At 43.5% G+C, this 24,560-nt stretch overlaps 2 protein-coding genes across 3 annotated transcripts in view; one reads left to right on the top strand and one right to left on the bottom strand.

Annotated features, from left to right (window-relative positions):
• Rtkn2 (rhotekin 2) overlaps window positions 1-17,571 on the top strand; it is a 64,055-nt gene extending 46,484 nt beyond the window's left edge. The window contains exons 10-13 of one of the 2 annotated variants that reach the window (XM_050139475.1): window positions 5,581-5,743; window positions 7,933-8,040; window positions 9,351-9,770; window positions 16,684-17,571. In XM_050139475.1, the coding sequence (XP_049995432.1) occupies window positions 5,581-5,743; window positions 7,933-8,040; window positions 9,351-9,770; window positions 16,684-16,715 (723 nt within the window). In that variant the 3' untranslated portion in view covers window positions 16,716-17,571. Of the gene's footprint in view, window positions 1-5,580; window positions 5,744-7,932; window positions 8,041-9,350; window positions 10,342-16,683 lie in introns of those variants that run through there. The other variant, XM_050139465.1, reaches the window with a different exon arrangement.
• Window positions 1-24,560, bottom strand: part of Cdk1 (cyclin dependent kinase 1) — a 1,182,536-nt gene that overhangs the window by 43,732 nt on the left and 1,114,244 nt on the right. The gene's annotated exons all lie outside the window — the stretch shown is intronic.

Genomic DNA, 24,560 nt, shown 5'->3' with positions numbered 1-24,560 from the left:
AACCCAATTAGTTTTTTTTAATAAAATAAAATCTCTTTTAGGGTATTTGTTAATCTCTCCCAAGAAATTACTTCAAGCTCTTTCCCAATATTCATTTTCTGCTCATTATGATGGAAATTCAGCATTAGTGAAGTACCACGATTTCTGTTTCTGATAATTCACAAAGTCTCAATTTTTCCTTCAGAATCAATTCAGAAACCTTTTCTACATAGATCTTTAATGTTTTAATCTGTTTGTGTGTGGTAAGAAAAAATATCCATTTTAAGATATTATCTTGTCCCTGCATAAAAATTCCTGTAGGAGAATACATAGAAGGTAGTATGACCAGGATGCAGTCAAGCTCTGCATCCAAGCAATCACATGTGTGTACATGCTGTACTTTCTCTTCTGCCAAAGCCAATTGTCCGTCAGCCTCAGCTGATAACTTTCTTGGACTATTTAAGTTCTTATGACCTTGTAAGATTTGAAATAAATTACTTAGTTTTTGAGTTGTCAGTCCAACTGTGGTCTGTAGCCAGTTAATACCTCCCAGCAGTTTTTGAAAATCACTAAGAGTTCGTACTTGATCTCTTCTGATTTGTACTTTCTATGGTTGATTTTTTTTTGTAATCTCTTTTATATCCTGGGTAATTAATAGAATCTCCTTTTTGTATTTTTTCGGGAGCAATTCGTAGTCCCCAGCAAGGCAAAATTTTCTTTACCTCTTCAAACATGTTTTCTAAGGTATCTCAGTCTGAATCACCTAGTAAGATGTCATCCATATCACGGAAAATTATAGATTAAGGAAGCTGTTTACAAATTATTTCCAATGGTTGTTGTACAAAATATTAATACAGGGTAGGGCTGTTTAATTTCCCTTGTGGAAAATTTTCTACTGATAAAAACAGGCTGGGAAATATTATAAGTAGGCACTGTGAAGGCAAGTTTTTCTCCTATTCTTGTAAAGGTTTAGTTTTTTAAGAAAAAAAAAGCAGTCTTTTTAAATCAATCACTCTAATAGACCATCCTATAGGTATTAGAGAATGCAGAGTAATTCCAGGCTCTAAGGAGCCCATTGACCAAATCACCTTATTTACGGCTCTTAAATCTGTTAACATTCTCCATTTTCTAGATTTCTTTTTAATGACATATACAGGAGAATTCCAAGGGACTGGTCGATTCTTCAATTGATCATTTGGCAGCTCCTGTACCAGCTGTTCTAGTGTCTGTAAATTTCCTGATGTCAGAGGCCATTGTTCCACCCACATGGGTTTGTCAGTTAACCCTTTTAAAAGTAGGGCTGTTGGTGCCTCTGAAAGAACACCCGGTGACTGTTCCTGATAATACCTTTTAGTATCTTTCTCAGAAGCATGTGTTAGCTTCTCATTTGTTTCTGAGGTTAGGGGGATGTTAATCTGTGTCTTCCATTGCTGCAACAAATCACAGCTCCATAAACTCATTGCTCTGCCAGCCACATATGGTTTTAATTTTCCTGTCTGTCCTCCTGGCCCGATACACTCGAGCCATCTTGCACTTTGTTTTACCTGAGAGAAAGTTCCAATCCCTAAAACCTGATCATTTACCTCTTGAAGAGGCCAATCTGGATGCCAAGATTTTGGTGGAATTATTGTTAAATCCGTGCCTGTGTCTAGTAAACCTTCAATGACGATGCCATTTATTTGTATTTTTAGGTTTGGTCTTTGATCGTTTATAGAAGTTGCCAAAATACTTGTTTTTTGGTCTCTCCTTAAATATTTTTTTTTAACCTACTGAAGTTGTTCTGTCATCCAGAACAGTATGGTTTTTCACAACAGTCATTAAGTCTTTTAATTATTCCATGGAGGAGTTTCCCCAGAGGTGGCAGGGAGTGATTGAACTAAATTTGACAAGTAGCTTGCAAGAGGCCCCCTAAGGTGCTTTGTGATAGCAAGGGGTTACCTTGCCTGTCTCATGTTGATCTGCATTCATTACTCTCCAGTGCCAGCCTTTGCCACACCCGCATACACCAGAAACCCGGGGCTTTCTTTTTGGATTAGCTCTAGAAAAAACCGTTCCTAGAAAATGCCTTGCCTAGAGTCCCTTCTCAGATGACTTGGTTTACCACAGTTCAAACATCTAGCCTTTTGATTTTTATTAAAATTTTTAGAAATCACCCCTCCTATCCGAGTATCATAAGTATGAGACCCAATATTGACTATTTTGTATCCATTCATCTATTGGTGCTGATATTGCCTTCGAAGGCCTAATCACTCTTTGACATTCTGAATTAGCATTTTTTCAAAAGCCAAAGACTCAATTAGTATTTTTCCAACTTCTGGATCTGATTATCATTTAAGTTACAGCTGAAATCAATCTTTTTTACTCCCCCACAAAAATCAATGAAGGCTTCTTTTAGTAAGTGACTCGGTCCTCTTCTGATTCTTCAACCCTGTCCCAAGCATTCAGAGCTGCTAAACGGCATAGAGCCAAGGTATGATCACCCTGCTAGGAGTGATTGACTGCCTGTCCTTGCAGTGTTTAGGATATAAGTTCTGAAATCTACCCTGCTGTTTTCTTATGATTTCATCTTTGGAGGAGGACAGGGCTCAGCCTCCTTTGATGTCACCAGTACAACAAGCAGCTTGAGTGGACTTTAACACTTGACAGGCCTCACTTGTTCAAATCCTTCTTTCTTTGACACACAATCTTTAATTATAAATATTTCCAATTTGTCAGATAATCTGAGTGATAAAATGTAATTTAGTCTCAACTCGGCATTTTATTTTCACTTGTTAAAAAGCAAAAAATATTTGACATACTCCAATATTCTTGAGGCAAAGGCAGGCAGATCTCTAAGTTCATAGCCAACCTGGACTACATAGTGAGTTCAGGCCAAGTCTATGTAGTGAGACCCTGTCTCAAAACAAATAAAAGCCCTTCCTTGGGATATTTAAAAACAATAGAAATGTTTAATGGCTATTGGAGTTAATGAAGGGCCTAGTATTTATCTGTATATTGTTGACTTGAATTTTCTTAGGATATAAATGGTCTGTTTCATCGTTCTCTGCTTAGTGGCTTCATTAGAAACAATACCTTGTGGAAAGTAAAACTTACATACCAAGAATCGCATTTTCTGTATTTAGAAGTTGAAATCTATTTAATCTCTGTACAAGAGTAATCAGAAACATGTTGAAGTGAAATTGATTGGGGGAAGTCAGAGTCTCAGCAACAAGAATATTTCTTTACCCCTCTCCCCAACTTTAATTCAGGCTTCAGTTAGGCTGATAGAAGCATCCTGAAAATTCTTCTAGAGCTTCAGTCACCCTCTACTGATGATAACAAATTTTATTTTATTTATTTTTTAAAATATTTATTTATTTATTTATTATGTATACAATATTCTGTCTGTGTGTATGTCTGCAGGCCAGAAGAGGGCACCAGACCACATGTGAATTGAACTCAGGACCTTTGGAAGACCATGCAGTGCTCTTAACCACTGAGCCATCTCTCCAGCCCCAAATTTTATTTTTAAAGAGATCACTTGGTTGTTGTTCGGTTGATTGGGTAGTTGATTGCATGGTTGGTTGTTGTTGGTTAATTGGTTGTTGGTTGTTAATGGTTGATTGGGTGGTGGTTGGGGGGGTTGGGTGGATTGAATGATTGGCTATTGTTGTTGGTGGCTTTGGCTTTAAAGGATTCCATTTAGTAAGCAGTATTTAAAAAAAAATTTATGTTGTATAAATGATTACTTAACTGGGATTGTAATGGAACTTTCTTATGAAAGCTTGGCCTTAGCCTAGGCTTGTCCCCAACTAGCTCTTAAAACTTAACCATCTATATTCATTCACATTCTGCCACATGGCTCGTTATCTCTCCTCATTACTGTATGCCCTACTTCCTCTGTGCCTGCTTAGCGAATCCCTCACCTCAGATTCTTCCCACAGTTCCCTATCTCTGCCTGAAGTCCTGCCTGTTCTCTCCTGCCTAGTTATTGGCTGTGCTGCTCTTTATTAAACCAGTCAGGAGGTGCCTGAGGCAGGTGAGGAAGGACAGAGACACATCTTCGTACAATTTGTTATCTAGAGATGGGAATGTACAAAGACCTTGTCACTTTAAAATCATTGTGTTGACTCTGTGTCCCGTTGCAATCTGGTGACCATCTGCACTCCCTGATTTCCCAGTGACCACCAGTCAGACCCATCCCAAGATAGCTGCTGGTTCTTGTATTTTGTGATATTCCAAAGTTTGAAAGACACATGGCTGTTTTCTGCAGCAGACATGTTCCAGGGAATTCTAGAAGAATGAAGTCCTCTGGAAATGAATTCCCTGTCTGGTACAGATGGCGTTCAGCTGCAAGGGTTCACCCATCCTTCAGGGAATAGAGTTTTCCTTCTAACCCCATTACTTCCCTGATGCTCTCACATTATGGTCACTGCAGGTGCATCTCCGTGCGGGCTGTTATTTTCTCCCCTCTCCTAAGTGGTGTGTGTAGCCGCAGACCAGTACATCCTGCACACATTGTAGAAAGCTTTGCTGCCTCCCTCCGGATGAGACTGAATTCACAGGAGCCTTCGGGAGCTGTGGGTGCTTAAGTGAGGCAGCTAGAGTTGAGTCGTGGTCTTAAATATAAACTACAGATTGGACTTTGAAGAATGAAAATGAAAAAAAAATAACATATTTTTTATCAAATTTGCCACTAAAATTAACTTCACCCATTTTTACTTTTTAAATACATTTGTAAAAATTTCTGAATTGCCTCTGTGGCTCCCGTCATGTCTCTACTAGGCAGTGCTGTCCTCAGATGATGGAAAACGAATCTTTTGTCCCAGATTTCATTCCCCCAACATTCTTCCATCTGAACTGGACAGGGTTGCTGCTACTACTTGCCCAATTGGAACCTGGGGCCTGGCCTCGAGCACTGTGAATGTCATGGCAACGTCCTACCTGATACCACTCAGAAAAAGATTTGAGTTTCCCAGCAGGAATGGGACCATTGCCCTTATGGTAGAATGTTGTACTGGACACTGAAGGAATAATTTGAACATTGGGATGTCTAAAAACCCTCATGGGCCTTGAGCTGTCAGCATTAACAAGGAGTGCCATGTATGAAATGCATGTTCCTGAAGAAAACCTGTTGTTGTCTTGTAAACTGTTACATTTTTGCCACTTTGACAAATAACACTGTAATATGTATGACTATCAGAATAAGGAAGAAACAGACTTGACTGGCTGAATTTTATGACTGCGGGAAATGTACTTGATATATAATCCACATTAAAGCCATGGCACGTTACATTTGCTTTACAGTTATTTCAAGATAATATATAAAAGGCAGGAAGCTGAGATCCTAGTGGAAGTTACTTCCTAAGAACATGCAATTTAGAACATACCATATAGATATATGTGTACAGCATATCCAAAGCTCTTTTAATAAAAAATGTCTTTAAAAAACATTCTAGTTTGAGCTTGAACCCTGAAAATTCTTGAAATGACATATTTTAAATTTCAAACCAGCAGCTATAATATTATACAATTTGCATAAATGTGGTGCCTAAGCAATAAAATATTTGACCATCTCAGAACTATTCTCTGATAAACCACCAATTTTATCTTAATTTTTAGGAAACCAAAATTCAGGCCATAGAGAAGGATCCAAGGAAAGTCTATCACTTCTCTATAGTCAACACTGTGGCTGGGCGAGCCGTGACTCACGTCTTTGCCGCGGAGAGCCTAGAAGACCTTCAGGAATGGATGGGCGCCTTCCGGCAGCATTTCTTTGATCTCAGTAAGGAGATATTCATGTTTTCTAGTAGTGTGTTCACGAGGCTTGGGGGGCTGGACATAGTGGTCCAGATATTAAAATGAGTTTTTGTGCCAGAGATGTTTTCCCCCTGAAAACCTTGGTCATGTACCACAAACCTTTTTCAGATAACGATCATCCATCCTGAGATCATAATGTTCAAAAGAGTATCATTTTTAGTCACCGGCTAACTGCAGATCTTTCATGATGGCGTTTCTTGCTTCATCCAGAGAAGAGTTTAGTCCCATGAAGGTCCTTTTCTATCTCAGTAGCACAGTCCAGTGCGGTGCATAAAGTACGTGAGAGTCTCGGGGTTCACTCCCTGTTCATGGGAGTCTTGCTCACAGGGAGATTCTTGGCCTTAATGATAAACCAAGCAGCCTGCATGTTATCTGTGATTTTATTTTGAAAATGGAGTCTGTTGACCGTGGCTGCTTCTGATCCATGTAAGCATCCTGTTGGAGTCGGCCAGGAGGTAGCGACACTCACCATCCGGCCTGACAACCGCAGTTCCATTCCTAGGATCCCCGTGGTAGGACAGAACCAACTCCTCCAGGCTGTCTCCCTGACCCCCACAGAGGCCACGGCATGCACATGCTTACATACACGTGTGTGCCTGCACGTATATGTGTCTGTGCGCATGCTTACACACACATTGAATCTGTGTGATTGGTAACATAGCATTGTGGGAAACCCCCTTCTCTCTAGAGCAGGTTATGTGAACACAGTGCATCCTGCCTGCTATTTACCCCGTGTTAACACAGCGGCCATCATGTATTTTTACGTACAGACCTAGTCATGGCAGAATGCTTCCGGTGTGAAACCACCTCTGACATCAGGAGCACGTGGGGTGGGACAGGGCTGTTTGCCCATCTTCAGCGTGGCTGTTTCTAGTAGAGCTATGAACCACGTCATCTTCAGCTCCCTGTGCAGAAATCATGGTGCATCTAAGAACGTGGAAAGAGAAATGCCCATTTCAAACGAATCATTATTTTTCATTAAATACGATGTTTCTCCCACTGCCACAAAGAAGAAAAAAAAATGAGTCAAAATTTATCTAGAAAGGAAGGAAGTGTGTAAGAGTTCAGCTCCAGCTTCTGGATTCCGACCCTGGGGAGGAACCTTTGCAGCCCCGTCCTGTGTGGGGGGGGGGGGGGGGGTCTGTTTCCTGTTGGTTTGCTTTGTGGTAATCGGCATCATAGTAACGCCCCCCCAAGGCTTTCGATGTGTCTTAACTAGTTATGGTAATGGATTCAAAATGTAGGCGTTTATCACAACGTGCCGTGACAAGAGAATGAATATGTGATTAAGTAAACCTGAAATGTCATTAACATTTTCAGCCATGGAAAACTGTCATGTTGGACGGATTGAATATCCATGTTGAGACTATTCGAAAAAGAAAAAGAAATAAGTCACCCGTAGAAGGCATACAGTGTGCCTTCCCTACCTTTCTAGTGATGTGAGATACGGGGTTGTGAGCCCCGTGACTTCTGTGACGTCAGTGGATGCTCACGTGGTATGCAGGAATGCAAGTCAGAAAATATCAATCTTTTTTTTTTTCCACAGAGAAGAAAGTCTGAAAACCTTAAGGTTTTAAATAGCGAAGCAATGAAAATAAACATTGATAATGCCCACACTTGGGTATTTTAACTTAATAGTTGAGCTATTAAATAATTCTTACTTCTTAACTAAAATTTCCAAATTAAAGCTCTATAAGGACTTGAGTTCTGTATTGCTTTTTCCGTCTGACTCCTGGATTGCAATGGGGTTTATCTTTCAAATAAAGTCTTGAATCCTGGATGTTTTCATCCAACACACAGAGCGGAAGTTGTGTGCACTTTGACAGTGACTACGATGTTTAATGTGATTGCTGATGCTTGTGCGTGGTGTTGCAACTAGCTGACGGCCTTGGGACTCTTACTCTCTCCCCAGAACTGTGTTTTTCTTAAGGAATCACTCATGAAGAATCAACTTTGGAAACTGGATTGTACCAGGTTTTTATGCAAGCTTCTTAAAAGCTAGACTTCATTGATACATTTCTAACATGCACGCACGCCTACACACACACACACACACATACACACACACACACAGTGCTGACGATATTGGCAGAAAATGAAATACATGGCTTCACGTTTAGATTTCAAACTAGCCTAGTTCTTTCTTTCTCTTAGGCCAATGGAAGCATTGTTGTGAAGAACTTATGAAAATTGAGATTATGTCGCCACGGAAACCACCTTTGTTCCTGACAAAGGAGGCGACCTCCGTGTACCACGATATGAGTAAGTAGGGCTTGCCTCTTCTGAGCCGCAGGGCGACAGAACCAGCATTGTCCACACACCAGCCGCTTATTCTGTTGACATTAAAATGCTAAAAATTTTCAGGGCACCATCAAATTGAATAATAAAAAAAAAAGACTATGATTGTAGACGGAGGAGCTCATGTTTAATAGATGAATTAATACAAGATTAATGAACGCATATTTTTCATAGTTGAAATGCTCACGATCAAGCAGAAAACTTCAGGCTTAAAAGAACAAAGTACTTAGCTTTATGAGGTTCAGAAAATGTGAACAAACAGATCTAAGATGTGGTCGCGTTCAGTCGTTTTCTGAGGTTTGCTCTTTGCTCGCTGTTTGTATTACCGATGGGGACATGTTAATGGGTGGAAGTGTTCATTCCCGATCAAAAACAACTATTCAGATCTAGTTCTTAAGAAATTTGTCTGTCTTAAATTTTTTTGTTTAACTTCCAACACTTTGAGTTGGTGTGTGATCCTGTGGGGTGGCCTACGGGATGATTGCTAGCATGCTTATCTGGACTGTAGTGTCCGTTTATCCCACTGCTAATGCCCTTGCAAGGGTGCGTGTGTGTGTGTGTGTGTGTGTGTGTTTGTGTGTGTATATGTTTGTGTGTGTGTGTGTGTGTGTGTGTGTTTGCCATCTTAGGTTCCAAGTGGTGACTTTAAAATATCACATCACAGATTTGATCAGCAGACATTTATTTCAGTTTCTTTATTTTTCCCAAAGAAAATTTTACCCAGCATCCTTATCACCAAAATAATGTGAGGGTTTTCCAATTTGCCCTGGGGCTTTGGTTTGGGGGGGGGGGACGGCGGGGATTGTCACTTTTTGCTTTGTCTTTGTCTCTGAGCGTGAGCAGAGACTTCAGAGGTCTACAGACAAAACTGTTGACTCCTCACCTCCACCCCTCTTTATATAACAAACTTTCCCAGTGGGCAAAATCAGGGTTAGTATACAGAAAAGTTATTGTGTAATAAATATTTAAGCTAAAGAATTCAAGAAGCGCTTATAAGTGTCCATCTGTGTTGTGTATGTGGGAATTTATGTGTTTCTCATATACTGTGGGTGTTGGATATATATTTAGTGTATAGTACAGTACATGACAGCCTTGTTCTGGGGCCCTCTTCACAAGGTTAGTTTTACATGTTTTTATTATTTATGCTCCCAAGCGTTTGATAGTCCTTGTAAGCAGCATGCTGATTTGGAAGATAATAATAACTTATTTGGATAAAGTACATGTGACTGTTGGGTTTTTTTTCCCTATGAAGTTTCTTCTTAAAATTCTTGTAGGCATTGATTCACCTGTGAAACTTGAAAGTTTAACTGACATAATACAGAAAAAAATTGGAGAGACGAACGGACAGTTCCTCCTTGGTCAGGACGGAGAATCCGCACCACCCCCGTGGGCCGCAGTCTTTGATGGCAAGCACGAAATGGTCATCCAGAAGAAAGTGGTGTCCCCCGCAGGCCACCCGGCCCCTGATGGGAAAAGGAAAAAGAGGCGAGCACCACTTCCTCCTACTGACCAGCCTCCCTTCAGCATAAAGACACAGGGCGGCACAGATCAACCCAAGGACAGCAGGACCCAGGCCAGCATCTCTGCGGCCTCGCCTTCAGATCCCAGGCTGTCGTCACAAATGCATCCCTTCCAGAAACCAGTGGCTGCCCCTCGCAAACTTTCCCCTGCCAGGAAAAACAGTTCAGCTGATGGTGAGCACGCAGACACAAAAACCAGTTTAGAAGACAAGCCAGTGCCGGCTCCAAGGCAGAAATCCATCAGAGACATTCTGGACCCTCGATCGTGGCTGCAAACACAAGTGTAGACAGTCTGTACTGTCCAAATCGAGCTGTAAAGCTCGGGTCAGAGGCATTAATGCGCGTAATGTTATAAAATTGTATGGGTAAAGACCATAGTAATTTCCATAAACCATTAATAAGCTATTAGATACAAAAGGCACCTTTTAATAGAGAATTGAATTTCTTTTTTTTTTTTTTACTCCTCATTTCCAGAATATAAATGCCAGCAAAGGCGCAGTTTCTAGACAGTATCCTAATTGTTGGGAGGGCTAATTTATTCCTAAGTTAGTAGCAGGCAGTGAAGAAGCAGTAGGCAGGAGAAAGCACTGATGTTTCTTTTGGAGAAAGATTGTCTAGTAATGTAGAATGTGCTAAAGGCAAGCCATATTCTCATTGTGAGGATTTTAATACTTAATGGAATGTTTCAAAGGTTTTATTCAAACCACAAATTACCGAATCCACCCAGGAAAATTTCCCCTTGAGCTCTCTGGGATCCTCATCTGACAGTCCGCTGCCTCCTCTCTATTGTTTCAATTGGTGGTTTATAGGCTTGACCTTTTAAATTCCCGGGATAAATTTTAGAATATTAAATTCTTTGTCTTGAAAGGGAATTTGTAATCTGCTCCTCGGCGTCATTTCCGTGACGAGCCCTGAAATCCTGTTGACTCTGCCGCTCATCAGCGAGGCGCGCACTTGTTAGTGAGGGAAGCGGATATGAAATGGCCCACCCGGCTCCGCCGGCTGTACGGTGATAATCCCCACTGTGCCCTCCAGAATTTCGGGGAGGCAAGTAGCTCACGTCTTAAATTTTCTTCAGTGCTTATTTTAAAAAGCAGATGACAGATTGAAAATGTATCAGAAAAATTGACCATAGTCATTGTCAGAATTAATCCTTTTTTCGATCTTTTAATTAGATTTCCCTCTTTGAGTAAGGGTTGATGTCTGTTATTGATATTATTCATGAAAAGTCATATTCAGTAATCACGTTGGCATCACTTCCATAGGAGGGAATTTCCATAGCAACTAATCATAGTGACCTAAACAGGATTATGAGTTGAATGGGGGATAAGTAGCAAAAGGATGAATACCCTAAATGGACAAAAAGAAAAAAAAAATCTACTTTTAATAATCACTTTTTGGGTTTTTGTTTGTTTGTTTTTTAAAGTAGCAACTATTTTATTTTTATTTGGAAAAAAAATTCTCATCTGGAAAAAGGAGCCCCAAAACAAGTAGTAACCCAGAGTTCTACTCAGGAGGACCCTCCCAAGAAGGAGGATGAGCAGAAGCTGCTGCTCACCCGAACTCTCATGTCCTGGTCTCCCTGGCAGCAAAGTGAGCATCCCCAGGCGCAGAACCTCACGGGCCACATTTTGGTTAATAAGATGTGCCACAAATTTCGAAGCAGTCAGGCAAAGTTGCTTACCATTCCTTCGCATCCTTCCCAGAACTTAAGAATTAGCCTCTTGAGGATTAGTTCCCCACAAGCTGGGAGTTTTGAGTTGATTACAGCCACCAAAGCAGCATAAACTGGAGTGAAGACTGGAGAAGCACTCCGCGCCTACAGGACCGACCTGGACAGCAGGCCTCTGCCTCTGTTTTCTTGAAGGAGCTCTTGGATAATCATACTTACATTGGAAATGTTGATCTTCTTCATGAGACCATTGATTGATCCCTTCAGGGCCTCCCAGCTCATCCTCTGAAAGGCTAGGCTGTTTCCACCTGTGATCTCCAGCATCACCCTGAGTTTTGCGGGAGAAACAGACGCTCCCCCTCTTCAGGTGAGCAGCGAACCCCTCTCATCCTTCTTCTTTGTGAAGGTCTTCTTGAGTAGAACTCTGGGTTAACGCTTTCTCTGTGCTCCTTTTTCCAAGAGCTGAGGATTTCCGGGACTAATCCCATCTGCGTCTCTTTCTCTGCATTTTTCTTGGTCCCTACTTTTGACTCCTCGCTGTCATCATAAGAACACCCTCTTCTTGAACGCTCACAGACAAGCTGTAATCACAGTAATCTCTATTCGGGGCAGCCTTGCTTGTTCTGCGTATCTGTCCTCCGGGGGTGTGAACTGTGGCTCTCCCTTCTGTCGTGACCAGAGGAGTGTTTCATGGGTGCCGTACTTTTCATTTTTCTAGTGTCAGTTGACCAGACAAACTGGATTCTTCAAGTTGGTTCCAGTAACAAGTCCTCATGGTCAGAGTTCCTTGAGAGTTTTCTTTTTCTGTCTCCATGGACCATCTCTGCTGAATCCTCAGACCAAAGGGGCGATCCCATCCCAATGGATCCTCAGAATGCTGTGTCTTCGAAACCTCAGATTGGATGTCCAGTAACCCTCTTTGTAAACAAGAACAGCAAACAGTTTTAAAATGCCATCAGCGTTTCCATGCAAAACTTGTCAGAAGGTGTCAAGCCTCGGTCCTGAGGCTCTAGGGACCTCCCAAGCCCTAACAGTCCCCATGCACCATCAGGCTGTAGGAAGTAAACCTCAGCTAGAGCAGGACCAGAACTCCATCAGAGTGCAGTGAACGCTGGACCAACAGAAGCATTCATGGAAACTTTCATCATTTTTAAGTAGCGGAGGGGGATATTTTCTTGGTCTTTTTTTTTTTTTTTTTTTTTTTTTTTTTTTTTGTTTTGTTTTGTGTTTTTCTCTGCACTGTGCTGTGACTGCCAGGCAATAAATACACTATTACTTGACCAGGACACCCAGGAACAGCGACTCATCAAGTCTCTCTCTGGGGTCGGTGACACCAGAGCAGACAGCCCTCTTGGTGAAGGTAGCATGCTGGGTAAAGTCCTACACCCATGGAAGCCAGTAAATTGATGTGGGTTTTGTTTTGTTCTTGTTTTTGTTTAACTGAAAGGTTCCCCAAAGTTTCAGTGGTGATTGGCCATTTCAGTAAATCAAACGCTTAAGTTATATTATTGTTCAGAATGCCCTTTTCAAGTCCAAACTGCTATCTCCAGCAATGTCTATGAACTACTGGTACTGCCTCTCTATTGGTTTGTTTGCTTTTTTGTTCAGAGATGCTGCTGGCAAAATTACTTCTGGTCACTGGCACCCAAGTGCCCCCGCCCCATCCCCCAGTGCCCTTCTGTGTTCCTTTATTACAAGCCAGGACTTCAGTATACGCCTCACCTTCCAATTTCTTGTACAAGCTGCAACCGGAAGAGTTTGGGTTGCACAGGAGAGAGAGACGTTCCTGGAGTCATGTCCTCGGAGGGAAGGGGGAGCTGTGAACCAGGTCTGAAATCAGCCTCCTGCCCGGAGCCCCATAAGTGACGCCCTCCCCAGCCCCCACCGGTTTCCGGAGGTTCAGCTCTGTGTCACTGCTCCTTAGATGCTAGTTGCCCTGCGCCCCACCCCGCAGAACAGGAGTTAGGACAGAGCTCGTTCTTTTCTTTCTTCCTCCTCTCCTAACTCTTCCCACCTTCCCTCCCCCTCTTCCCTCCCTCCCTCACAACCTAAACCTATCTGAAGATGCTGGCTTAAGAACTGCCGAAGAATTTTTTTTTTTTTTCAGAAGGACTTTCTCATTTACTGAACTAGACAGACCAGCGACGGAGGGATGTACCACGTGACGTGAAAGGTGCCACCGCTTTAGGAGAGCTGGTCCTTACATGTCCGTCCAGTTCACCTCACATCTTGATAAAGCTGTAATTGGAAAATAGATATTTTAAATTACGGTACTCCTGATGCTGGGGAGCTGACGTCCTGGGCATCTCCGTCTCAAGGCCTAGGGTATCGATTACAACAGCATTTGCGGTGGTATCATTTTTAATTGCTGCAAAAAAATAGTAATTTTCTCATTTTAACAAATTTCAAAGAGAGAGAACACTTTTCATATATAATGTAAATACACCCTTCTCAAGCTAAAACCTCTCGGAAAAATACCAAGCACGGCAGCACTTGCTGACTTCACGACATCTTAACTATACCCCTCCATACACTGCTCCTTTCAGACAGATATGGCTGCATGCGGAAAACTCCGCCCATTCCTCATCAATACCTGCCTCTGCCCTTTAGGATGAAATAATCTCTCACTTGGTACTGTTTGTTAAAAGTGAATCGGAGCTGTCTTGGCCTGGAGACAACCTGTGGAAGGGAGGCAGGTAGGTGGCGATATCCAGTCTTTTAGGTACCTCAGCCACCTACTGTGAAGTTAATGAATTCAGTCCAAAATGAAATTATAGGGGCGTTTGGTGTAGTTTATGTTAAATGCCACCCAAAGGCAGTCATCTGTGCAGCCACAGCGGGGACAGCCATGTTAGAGAGGCAGCAGATGCTGGGAGCAAGGGGGGAGGGGGAGAGAAACACTGAGGCTCTGCGGCGAGATGCATTGCCTGGTCAGAACTTCCCAGAACTCATTGGCCTGTGATGGATAGCAGTTAGGCTGTAATTAATGACAAATTGCATCCTGGCAGTTGTCTGCTAAGTTTCAAAAAGCATTTCTATTTTTAAACGTGTGTGTGTATAAGTGTGCCAGTGCCATTGTGCCAATGGAGGCCAGAGGGAATCGTCAGACTCCCCTAGAACTGGATCACAGATGAGTCTCCCAGTGCCGGTGACAAAGAACCGAACCTGGGTCCTCTCCAGGAGCTGCAAATGCTCTTAGCCACTGAGCCATCGATCCCGCCTGAAAGATGTGTTTACTGCTTCATTGCTAATTTTAGTTCCATGGCACCGTTGTTCAGGATTCTGAGTTTTCCTAGCTAGCCCCGAGGAAAATACCACTTTTGAGTTTCTTGAAGGATTTGTTTGTTTTTTAAAAATGATATTCATTTGTTTATTTTGTAAAGGTGCATGTGCCCCCACCTACATACGGACTCACTTGGCAATGTGGCAGTCACCCCTCTCCTTCCACTAAGTGGGTCCTTTCAATTGAGCTCAGATCCTCGAGTTTAGCGGCAAGCACCTTTATCCACCGAGCCCTCTAGCCAACCCCACCGTTGAGTTTTTTTAAAAGGCAAGATTTCATTGGAAAGTGGATTGCATTATTTCCTAATATGTGTTTATAATATTAGCAGTGTTTGTTTAATTATATGTGGATCAAATGTCTGGATTCTAATAATATTAATTGTATCAAATGTTTTCTTAAGGTCAACAAGGAAGCCTAAGTCGCATGATTAAAACTTGAGTGATAATTAAAGAATGTGATTCATGAAGACATTTTCTGAGGTTCTCCCTCCAGGCTGAACTAATAGAGAAGGATGGACAGTTAGCTGCTGAGGGAAAGCCAGCTTCGGGTATTAGGAAACTCATCATCAGGCCCTCTGAGGTCCTTAATAGTTAAGTATTTGCATGGAATTGCTAGCAAAGTGTGTATTCCAAAAAGTCTTTTGTACCTGCTTTTAATTTACCTAGCCAGGTTTTCCCCCATCTAAGTCACTAGCCCCTAGGAAATACCTTGTTTTAATTCTCTTCCTTCGTACATAATGTATTCTCTTGGAGCACTTCAGGTGGAGGGAAGAGGCCTCTCCTGCTTCAAATTTCCTATTTTACTATTTTATTTCTAAGTGTGTTGTGGGATCAGAAGCCCTCTATATTTCTTTCTAAAACAAAACAAAAACAAATTTCCATTTCTCTCAGAGGCTAACCAATCAGGGAGCGTAGATAGAAACAGAGGTCCTTAAGGTTGAACAAATCAAAAAGAAAAAAGGAAAAAAATAATAAACAGCTACAGAAATGTCTGAAAGTGTTTTTCCTTCTGTAAGTATGGGAAAGGGCCCGATTCTGGCATGTTTAACAGTTAACCAATACCGTGCAGAAAATTATGTTTTCAATGGGTAGCAGTTTGCTTTGGGGAAACATGGTGCTCTCTTACCTTGACTACTACAGGGGAGGTCAGTTGTAAAGGCGTCTGTCTGTGTAATTATACCCTGTCGCAAACCACAGACGTGTGTCAAGATACTAAAATAAATCCTGGTAAAAGTGGAAGAGTAGTTTCTGATATCAAAATATCTACAGGAAAGAAAGCCAGTAGGGCTGGGGAGATGGCTCAGTGGGCATGAGGACCTGAATTCAGTCCTCAGTGTTCACATAAACAGCTTGGCAGAGCCATGGGTGCCTACTGTAACCCCAACATTTGGGATCAAAGACAAGAAGATCCTGAGAGCTCACTGGCATAAACCATAAGCTTCTGGTTGAGTAGAGACCCTAACTCAAGGCGGTAAGGCAGGCAGGAAGCAGTAGGAAGATTCTTGAGGTCCTCCTCTGGCCTCCTAATGAGCAAATGTGGGTGTATGTAACACACACACACACACACAAACACAGTTTCCTTTTGGTGTTTGTGAATGGGTACATTTTTGTAGGGCTTACTTATCTGTATACACATTTTAACTTAGCTTAGGATCTTTACCATTTTTCACGGAAAGAAGTATTGAGAATGACCAGCCTAACCGCATGTATTAAAACCAGTAGATTGTATATGTGAAACAGACCTGTTTGCTAAGACCTGCAATGGATTATCTGTCTTTAAGTCAGTTTTTTTAAACTGTGTTTGTGTGTGTGTCTACATGAGTTCATGCACATACATGAGTGAATACCCAAGAAGTCCAGAAGAGGGTGTGGGATCTCCTGGGGCTGGAGTTACAGGTGGTTGTGAGCTACGGTGTGGTTGCCGGAAGCTGAACTCGGGTCCTCTGCAACAGCAGTGTGTTCAAGTTCCCAGTCCAACTTCAACAATATGTTCTCGAAAACTGGGGAAAGATTTTACACTTTCAATGAGAGCTGCCTGGTCTGAGCTTAGTGAAGGCATTCTTTGATCCTCTGGGAGAACCCAGGAGATTCTCAATAAATTATCCCATTTAGTTTTCCTCTTTGACTTTTCAGCTCCATACATGGGTTTCTACCTGAAGAAATGAAGGCCACAGGAAACACCACGATGAAGACCAAGTCACACTCCACGGGCCAGTCTAAACACCACTTCTTCCCATCCATCCTCCCAGACAAATACGAGATAGAGTGGATTCCTTTCTGGTCACCTAGCTAGCGGCAGCCTTGTGATCAAGTCAGTTTGGGGTCCTACCCAGATCCCCCCTCCGCTCACATCGTCACATCTGCGACAGCACTGGGCAGAGCTTCCTGTGCCAAGACGGATTTTTAGTTCCGGCTTTATTTAGATGGCACATTACTGTGAGGAGGAGTGTGGAGGAGTTGGGATGTGTATGTCACTGTCATATACACCCCAGGTGTTGGTATCTGGGAGAGAGTGAAAACATTTGTTCTAAATATGCTCAGATCCTGTGCTGGTTGCTGCTGTCTATACCTCCACGGGTTCCCCTGGAAAGGTGGTGATGGCTGTACTATAGAGATGTACCTGGGCTGTTTAGCTGTGACACAGACTAGCAGAGAGGCTCATTCCCCGGGCCCTGTCCCAAGAACATCAAGCTGGGCGCTATAGGTTTTCCAGACCAGAGGAACTGGCAGCCGTTCCTGGTCTCTTACCGATTAGGAAGTTGAAAAGGTGAATAAATAGCTCTGTCCAGAGCGCTGTGGCTTAATGATAAACTAGAATCCAGTTTCCTTTGTAAACGGATGGCTCTTTCCACCCACTCGGCCGTGCTGGTGTGTCAGCTTTTCCTATAGCTAGCCGTATTTTCTAGCACTGACATCCAAGGTTCGCTGTGTAGTCCAGCATACCCTACTTTCCTTCTACCATGTGGGTCCAGTGGATTGAACTGAGCTCATCAGACTTGGTGGCAAAGTGTCTTACCCTCTGAGAAGTCTCACCAGCCCTGTGCCAATGCCAGCTTTTTTTTTTTTTTTTATTTTTAAACTAAAGAGTGAGACATTGAGTTGTATCCATAACAGATACCTCAGCAGGACTGAGTTGATCGCTTCTCTTCTTTGTAGGGAAGGTGAAGGAGAGGCCTGGAAGCTGGTAGAAGGTGGTGCTTAGGAATGAGCAGATCGAAGGGAGCAAAGGACAGGGACGTAGGGCAAAGCTCAGATGCATGCATATCCAACAGTGTAGAATGGACTTTGTTTCTCTCTGAGGGAAACCAATCTCTCTCCCCCCTCTCTCCCCAACCCCCATACCAAAGTCTTTCTTAAGTCTATTACAAGAAGAAAAAACAGTACAAGCTTTTGGGGGAGAGTAGATGTAATTATGGGATATCCTTCATCTTCACTGAACCATCACACAGAAAGCAGCCCAAGAATTAACATCCCATAAAACCATGATGATAGAATTTCCCTTTTGACTGATTTCAGCCCAAAACAGCCACTAAGATAGTAATAGGCATCAGAAGGTGTCGGGCCAATTGTATCACAATTGCTTTTACCAACACCAATGGAAAGACTTCAAGTTCGTGGCCACGGATTTTCTGAAAATCATTCAGCACAAGAACGAGTGTGAGTAGGGCGTCCTCCGACTGCACCGCCTTCATCCCTGTTGTCTGTGGGTCTCTGCTAGGTGCCAGGGTGTTTGAAGATGGAGGATGGAGGCCAATCTCTAACCTTGAGGGATTCCAAATTAAATTGATTCTCGGAGTTCAGCTCTAGGGTCAGGAGGAAACAAACTTTTTATGATCAATCACCAGCAGTAAAATGATTATTTTACTATATGCTTTTGCCCCTCCCCAGCTGTGTTCCCAAATAACATTATTTAGACCTTCACTAAATAAGATCTCATCAGAGGAGGAAGTGAGGAGCATTGGTCCAGCCATGATCCCTGGTGCTTTTCCCACCTCCTCCCCAGACTCTCCGCAGTTTCTTTAGGGGACTTTTACATCTCCCAGAATAGGTTGAAGAACACTGGTTTAGTGTTAACTTGATCAGTCCCCTTCCCCCCCCCCCCCCCGCCCCAAGAAGACAGGGTTTCTCTCTGTAGCCCTGGCTGACCTGGAGCTCACTGTATAGACCATGCTGGCCTTGAACTCATAAATCTGTCTGCTTCCCTAGTGCTGGGACTAAAGGCATGCACCACCACTGCCCAGCTTCTTAATCAGTCCTAATGAAGTATTTACACTAGTTGCTCAGTAGAGAAGTTGATGGGCTTTAGTATGACTAACTCCACTCTTCCTGGTTGCAAAGAACCTTCTAGAGCCCCACATTTTGACTACTTAGTGCTAAACTATTCAGTTGAACACCCTAAACAATGATTGTCTCAATAAAACACACTGTACATACACAGGAAAAACATTTTTCATTTTTAAAAATTTTGGGTTTTTCTTTTGAGATAGCATCTCATGTAGCCCAGGCTAGCCTGGAATCTACCATCCTTTTGCCTCAAGCTCCCCAATACTGTAAAGACAGGTAACCACCACACTGGCAAGCATAGATTTTTCAATAAGGACTGGGGAGACGGTTTGATGTATAAGAGTTCTTGCTAACCAAACATGAGGACCTGTATTGGGTTCCCCTAGCCCATGTCAAAAGTTGAATGCATCCAAACACATCTGTAACCTCAGCACTGGCTGGCAGTGGTGGCAGGATTGCCACAGCTTGCTGGCCTCCAGGCTGACCATTCTGCCCTGTCTTCCATGTGCGTGTGCACACACCTGTACTCAAATATATATACCGCACGCATATACACACAAAGAATAATTTAACACAAAATCTTAAAGCCATTTCATTTCAGCACACAGATGCGGTTTGTATGACTTTTAATTAGGGATCCCAGGGGAAGGCGCCAGTGTTAAGAGCATCCTAATGGTTTAGTTCCCCCTGCAACTCCATGGAAGGCAGAGCCGCTCTCTGCTGCCCTCCACATTCGCTCCTTCCTCACATCAAGGGTTTCCTTTGTCTAACTCACTTAAAGCTGATGCTTCACTTACCCATAGCAAGAGAGAACAAGTGCGAACTGCAGATGTGCAGTTGCTATAACTACCCTTAACCGGAGTATAGAGAAAGGAGCCTTTCTTCCAACCCCTCATTGTCCGGCTGGCCACACTCGGTGAAAACTTGAACTGAATTGTAGAAGATTCCCAAAGGCAAAACAGTAAGCATATGTGTTAAGAGCAAGAGAGAGACAGAGTGTGTGTGTTTAGGGAGGAGGGTCCCAGAAGGAAGCCAAGCACAGAAAGATAACTGACAGTCACGTTTTTAGAAACGACTGACTTCTCATGGTCAGCACATCTTACGGTCTTATAGCAAGAGTCTAGCAGCCTCCACAAGCTGGCCTTCAGCTGGCCAATTTAAGCATGTTAAGGCCTAGACCTTATAATGTGGTCCCAAAGAGGCCTTACCCAGCATGTTAGCAACTCCTTGAAGTCCCAAGGAGACAGTCAGTTGTTGTAAGGAGGCCGCTTGTTCATTTCCTGGCTGCCCAGCAGCTCAGACCCGAAATAACCACACAGAAACTATATTATTTTAAACCACTGCTTGGTCCATTAGCTCTGGCTTCTTATTGGCTAACTCTTATATCTTAATTTAATCCATTTCTATTAGTCTGTGTGTTGACATGTGGCTGTGGCTTACCGGGTAAAGTTCCAGCGTCTGTCTCCTGCAGGGCTACATGGCTTCTCCTGACTCCGCCTCCTTTCTCCCAGCTTTCAGTTTAGTTCCCTTCACACACACCTAAGTTCTGCCCTATCAACAGGCCAAGGCAGTTTCTTTATTCACCAATGGTATTCACAACATGCAGAGGGGAAGCCCACATCAGTAAGTAGTCAAATGCTCAATAAATGTTACTTTAACTATGATTGTTACCCCCAACCCTAGTCGTTGTTTACATGCACAAGACAGCAGATAGGCTGTGTAGGAACCTTTCAACTTTAAGGCTGGTGGGGAGTTAGGGGTCAAGTTTAACAGTGCCATCAGTTCGGATGTTCGCTTATCCAGGTCTCTCCCTAAATAGATCAAAACCAGAAGCATCCCTGTATGATGTCACACTCTTAACTAGGAAGCGAGTCTCAGTATCTTAGTCAATGGCTTTGAAACATTTGGGGAAACAGATGTGTTAACTATTGAAAGATAAGATGGAAGTTGTTGGTACCCAGAACTGACATGAGTATCAGATCAGGGAGTCAAGGCGGTGAGGAAGATCTTAGCAAGAGCGCCTGTGAGTGGCGGAGGGGTGACCACCAGGCAGCTAATGGTTGGTTTCCTGTGAAGTCAGACACGTGGTTTGCCAGCGAGTGGTGTTGTTTATTTTCTATTGATTTTTATTCGTATATGTGTGTATTTTTGTCTGTGCGTGTGTGTGCATGCGCGTGCACACGCACAGTGCTCACAGGGATCAGAAGAGGGCTTCGGATGCCCATGTCACTGTAGCCATCCCTTGTGGATGCTGGGAACAGAATTTGGGTCCTCTGCAAGAGCAGCAAATGCTCCTAACTGGTGAGCAAGCCATCTTCCCCAGCCCTGGAGTGGTAAGCCTCTTAAATGAACATTAGCCAAAAGAAATCTCCAGAAAGCAAGACTTCCGTTTTCTGGTTCAGTCATCCAAATGCCTGTTTGCTCTCCTAACTCATCTCTTGTTTGAGATCACTGCAAACTAATTATGAAATGTGAGCAGAATATTAGCATCTCGGTACACTTGCTTATTGAGGCGTCTTTCTCCGGAGTAAATGTAATTCCTTAATCGTAGTACTTAGGAGCTCCTTGAGCAAAGAATACACCTCAAAGGCAATCCAGTTTCTCTCACAGGCAGAAGCCATGTCCCAGCGTGGGATTGGCTAGCCTCTGACTGATAGGTTCTTTGTTCTGGTTTTATGTGTGTTGTATATGTGTACGTGCGTGTGTGGGGGTGTGTGCATGAGTGTGGTCAGTGGTTGACCTCAGCTGTCATCCTCAGTTGCTCCAGCTTAGGTTTTGAAACAAGGTCTCTCGCTGAACCTGGAGCTCACCAATTTTTGAGTAGCGTGACTAGCCAGTGGGCTCCAGGAGCCTCCCGTCGCTTACCCATATGCGCTAGGCTAGGATTACAGGTGCAGACAGTCATGCAGTTTTTATATGGGTCCTGGGCATTCAAACTCTGACCTTTATGCTTCAGTGACAGGCAGTTTACCAGCCCAGCCATCTTTGTTTTAGTTTCAGGTTTTTTTGTTTGTTTGTTTTTTAGAAAATTCAGCCATGTTTCTGGTAAATTTCAGTTCTATGAAGTTTCCTTACCTATCCAGAATCCGTTTTCTTGAAACCAGCAACACTTTATACAAACAACCTGTATACTTCTTGACTGGCCAATTTCTAGGTTTTTCCTCATCTTTATGGGTTTACAGGTGACTTTCTCAAAAGAGTACTTGTCTTACGGTTACTATTGCTATGATGAAGCACCATGACCAAAGGCAAGAAGTGAAGGGAAGGGAAGGTTTATTTTCCTCACCGTTTCCTATAGCTGTTCCTCATCAAAAGCAGTGAGGATAGAAACTCAGGCAGGGCAGGAACCTGGAGGCAGGAGCTGATTCAGAGAGCATGGAGGAGTGCTGTTAATTGCCTTGCTCCCCATGGCTTGCTCAGCCTGCTTTCTTATAGAACTCAGGACTGTGGACCCCCAGACCCCGAATTTCCTGTGCCCCCCTGCCTGTCAGAGTAAACACCTTGTTTCCCTACGCTTGCAGCTGCCCTGAGCAAACAACTTGTTTTAGCAGCTGCTCTGAGCAGGAGACCCTCAGGAGTTCCTGATGGCAGGGGAGTGGTTTCTGGTGGGCTTGCAGCTGAGAGTTAGGGCGTGGCCATTAGTCAAGGAGACCCTACGTAAGCTGCCCTGGAACACAATAAGGAGAGCATTCTTGGCATCACCCGTGTCTCTGTGTGTCTCTGTGTGTTTCAATCTCCAGCCCCTTGCCCGACTCACGAACCGTACCGTAGTGCATAGCGCATAGAGCAGGCGATGTACCGCACAGCAGCCCACAGATGACCCCACCCACATTGGGCAGGGCTCTCGTCCATGAATCACTAATTAAGAGACGCGCTACAGACTTGCCCACAGTCCAGTCTTATGGGGGCATTTTCTCAGTGGGGGTCGTCTCCTCTCTGAGACTCTAGCGTTCGTCAAGTTAATATAAAACTAGCCAGTACAACAGTAAACTATATAGTATCCAGAAACTGTTATCTCCAGCCACCTCCTAAGTCCTCCTTACGTAGTACCTCAGATGCCATGTGATGCTTCTATACTGAAGTTCACGGACCGGCATCAGATGAATGCATGGCAGAGCCCTTGTCATGTATTTTTTTTTTCCAGTCCGTGTTTGCCAGAGACTCTCTCTTGACGTTAGGTGTATTTGGACAGTCCCTTCGTTGCTCATTAGCCAGTGGCCCTGGAGAGAGAGATTATAGGAACCATTATGGCGTTCAACACTGATATTTCAGTTACTCAACTAATCCACCCACTAATAGAGTGAACTTTGAATCGAACGCTTTGAAGATTGAAGTCAAATAAATCTTGATACAAATGAAAGACTGCAGAAATCTTGTTTGACAAGCGGCATGGGCAGGAATGCTAAAATTAAGGCTGTCTGGGGAGAAATCCTCATTCCACCGCATACTTGGCAAAGGGAGACTCACCGGAATGCCTCCCGGTGAGAAGGCAGAAACAGGTCTCTGTTGCTGCACCTTTGACCACTGCAGCACACCCTTGCAGTATTCCGCTCTCAGGAACACACGTTTTTGTGGTGATTTAGGTTATTTGATCAGCTTATCTCGAGCCCCACCCCAAACTTCCTGTGTGCCAGGCTAGGCACTGAGAACTCTCAGAGTTGTTTTCAACATGAGTCACGAGAGTGAGAGACCGTTCACACACTCCACATTTCCCAGAAGCCTCCAGGGAAGTGGAGGTAAGAACAGCAGAGCACACAGACTTTCACAAAGTAGAGCTGCAGCGTGAAGGTGGCACAGGCCCTTAATCCCAGCACTGGGAGGCAGAGGTAGGTGGATGGCTGTGAGTTCGAGGCCAGCCTCGTTTATATAATGAGTTCCAGGACAGCAAGAGTTGTATAAGGAGACCCTGTCTCAAATGACAACAGAAAGGTAGAGCTGTGAGCAGTCGTGCACCTGTAACCCCAGCACTCAGGAGATGGAGGCAGGAGGATTGCTGCATGTTCTAGTCTTTTCCAGGTCAGTCTGGGTACAGAATGAGAGTCTGTCTTCAGAACAGGAGGAATGAAATCAGTGTCGCTGCTTAAGAGGATGGTGGATTTCATGAGGCTCGTTCGTGTTCCCTGGACCCATTTCATCACCAATTCTAAAGGTTGCACGTGCATACATACAAACATAATGTATATAAATGGGACAGAAGACAGTGAAGTTCAGAACTGAAGTGTATACCTTGAGGGCAGGAGAGGTGACTCCCAGTAGTAAGCCTGTCCTGTGAAGTTTGGGCGCTACATGCATGCACACATACATAACATGTATACATTGCCTGCTCCAGTTCCCAGGACCACCCTTTACAGATTTCAAGCACTGTTAAGATTTTAGTGTCTGTTCCCAACCTTGGTTTCTGTGTGTTTAAAAGTGTGTTCCAATCAAACATGAAGTTATACATGCGAGCACCTACTTAATCACTACCCTTGTATATCGGTCGGTTATGTTCACAGTTTTCTTGCCTAATAATACTGACTCCACCCTTCCGATCACTTGTATCAAAAGAACATATCTTTGGCTCCTCCTTTCCTGAATTTCTATGCACAGCTTATCAGCAAACCCTGATGGGCAAATAAATGCAGGGGCCCAGCCACATATTACATCTCTATTGCTTCCCCCCCCCATTCAAGCCATGGGCATCTCTCCCCTGAGTTACTCCTGTAGACCCAGTGTGTCTCCCTGCT

The sequence above is a fragment of the Alexandromys fortis genome, unplaced genomic scaffold, assembly GCF_014885135.2.
Source record: "Alexandromys fortis isolate MF-2015 unplaced genomic scaffold, M_Fortis_MF-2015_v1.1 scaffold_9, whole genome shotgun sequence".
Classification (NCBI taxonomy): Eukaryota; Metazoa; Chordata; class Mammalia; order Rodentia; family Cricetidae; genus Alexandromys; species Alexandromys fortis.
Note: the sequence above shows the minus strand (reverse complement) of the source record. Positions and strands in the feature narration are given on the sequence as shown.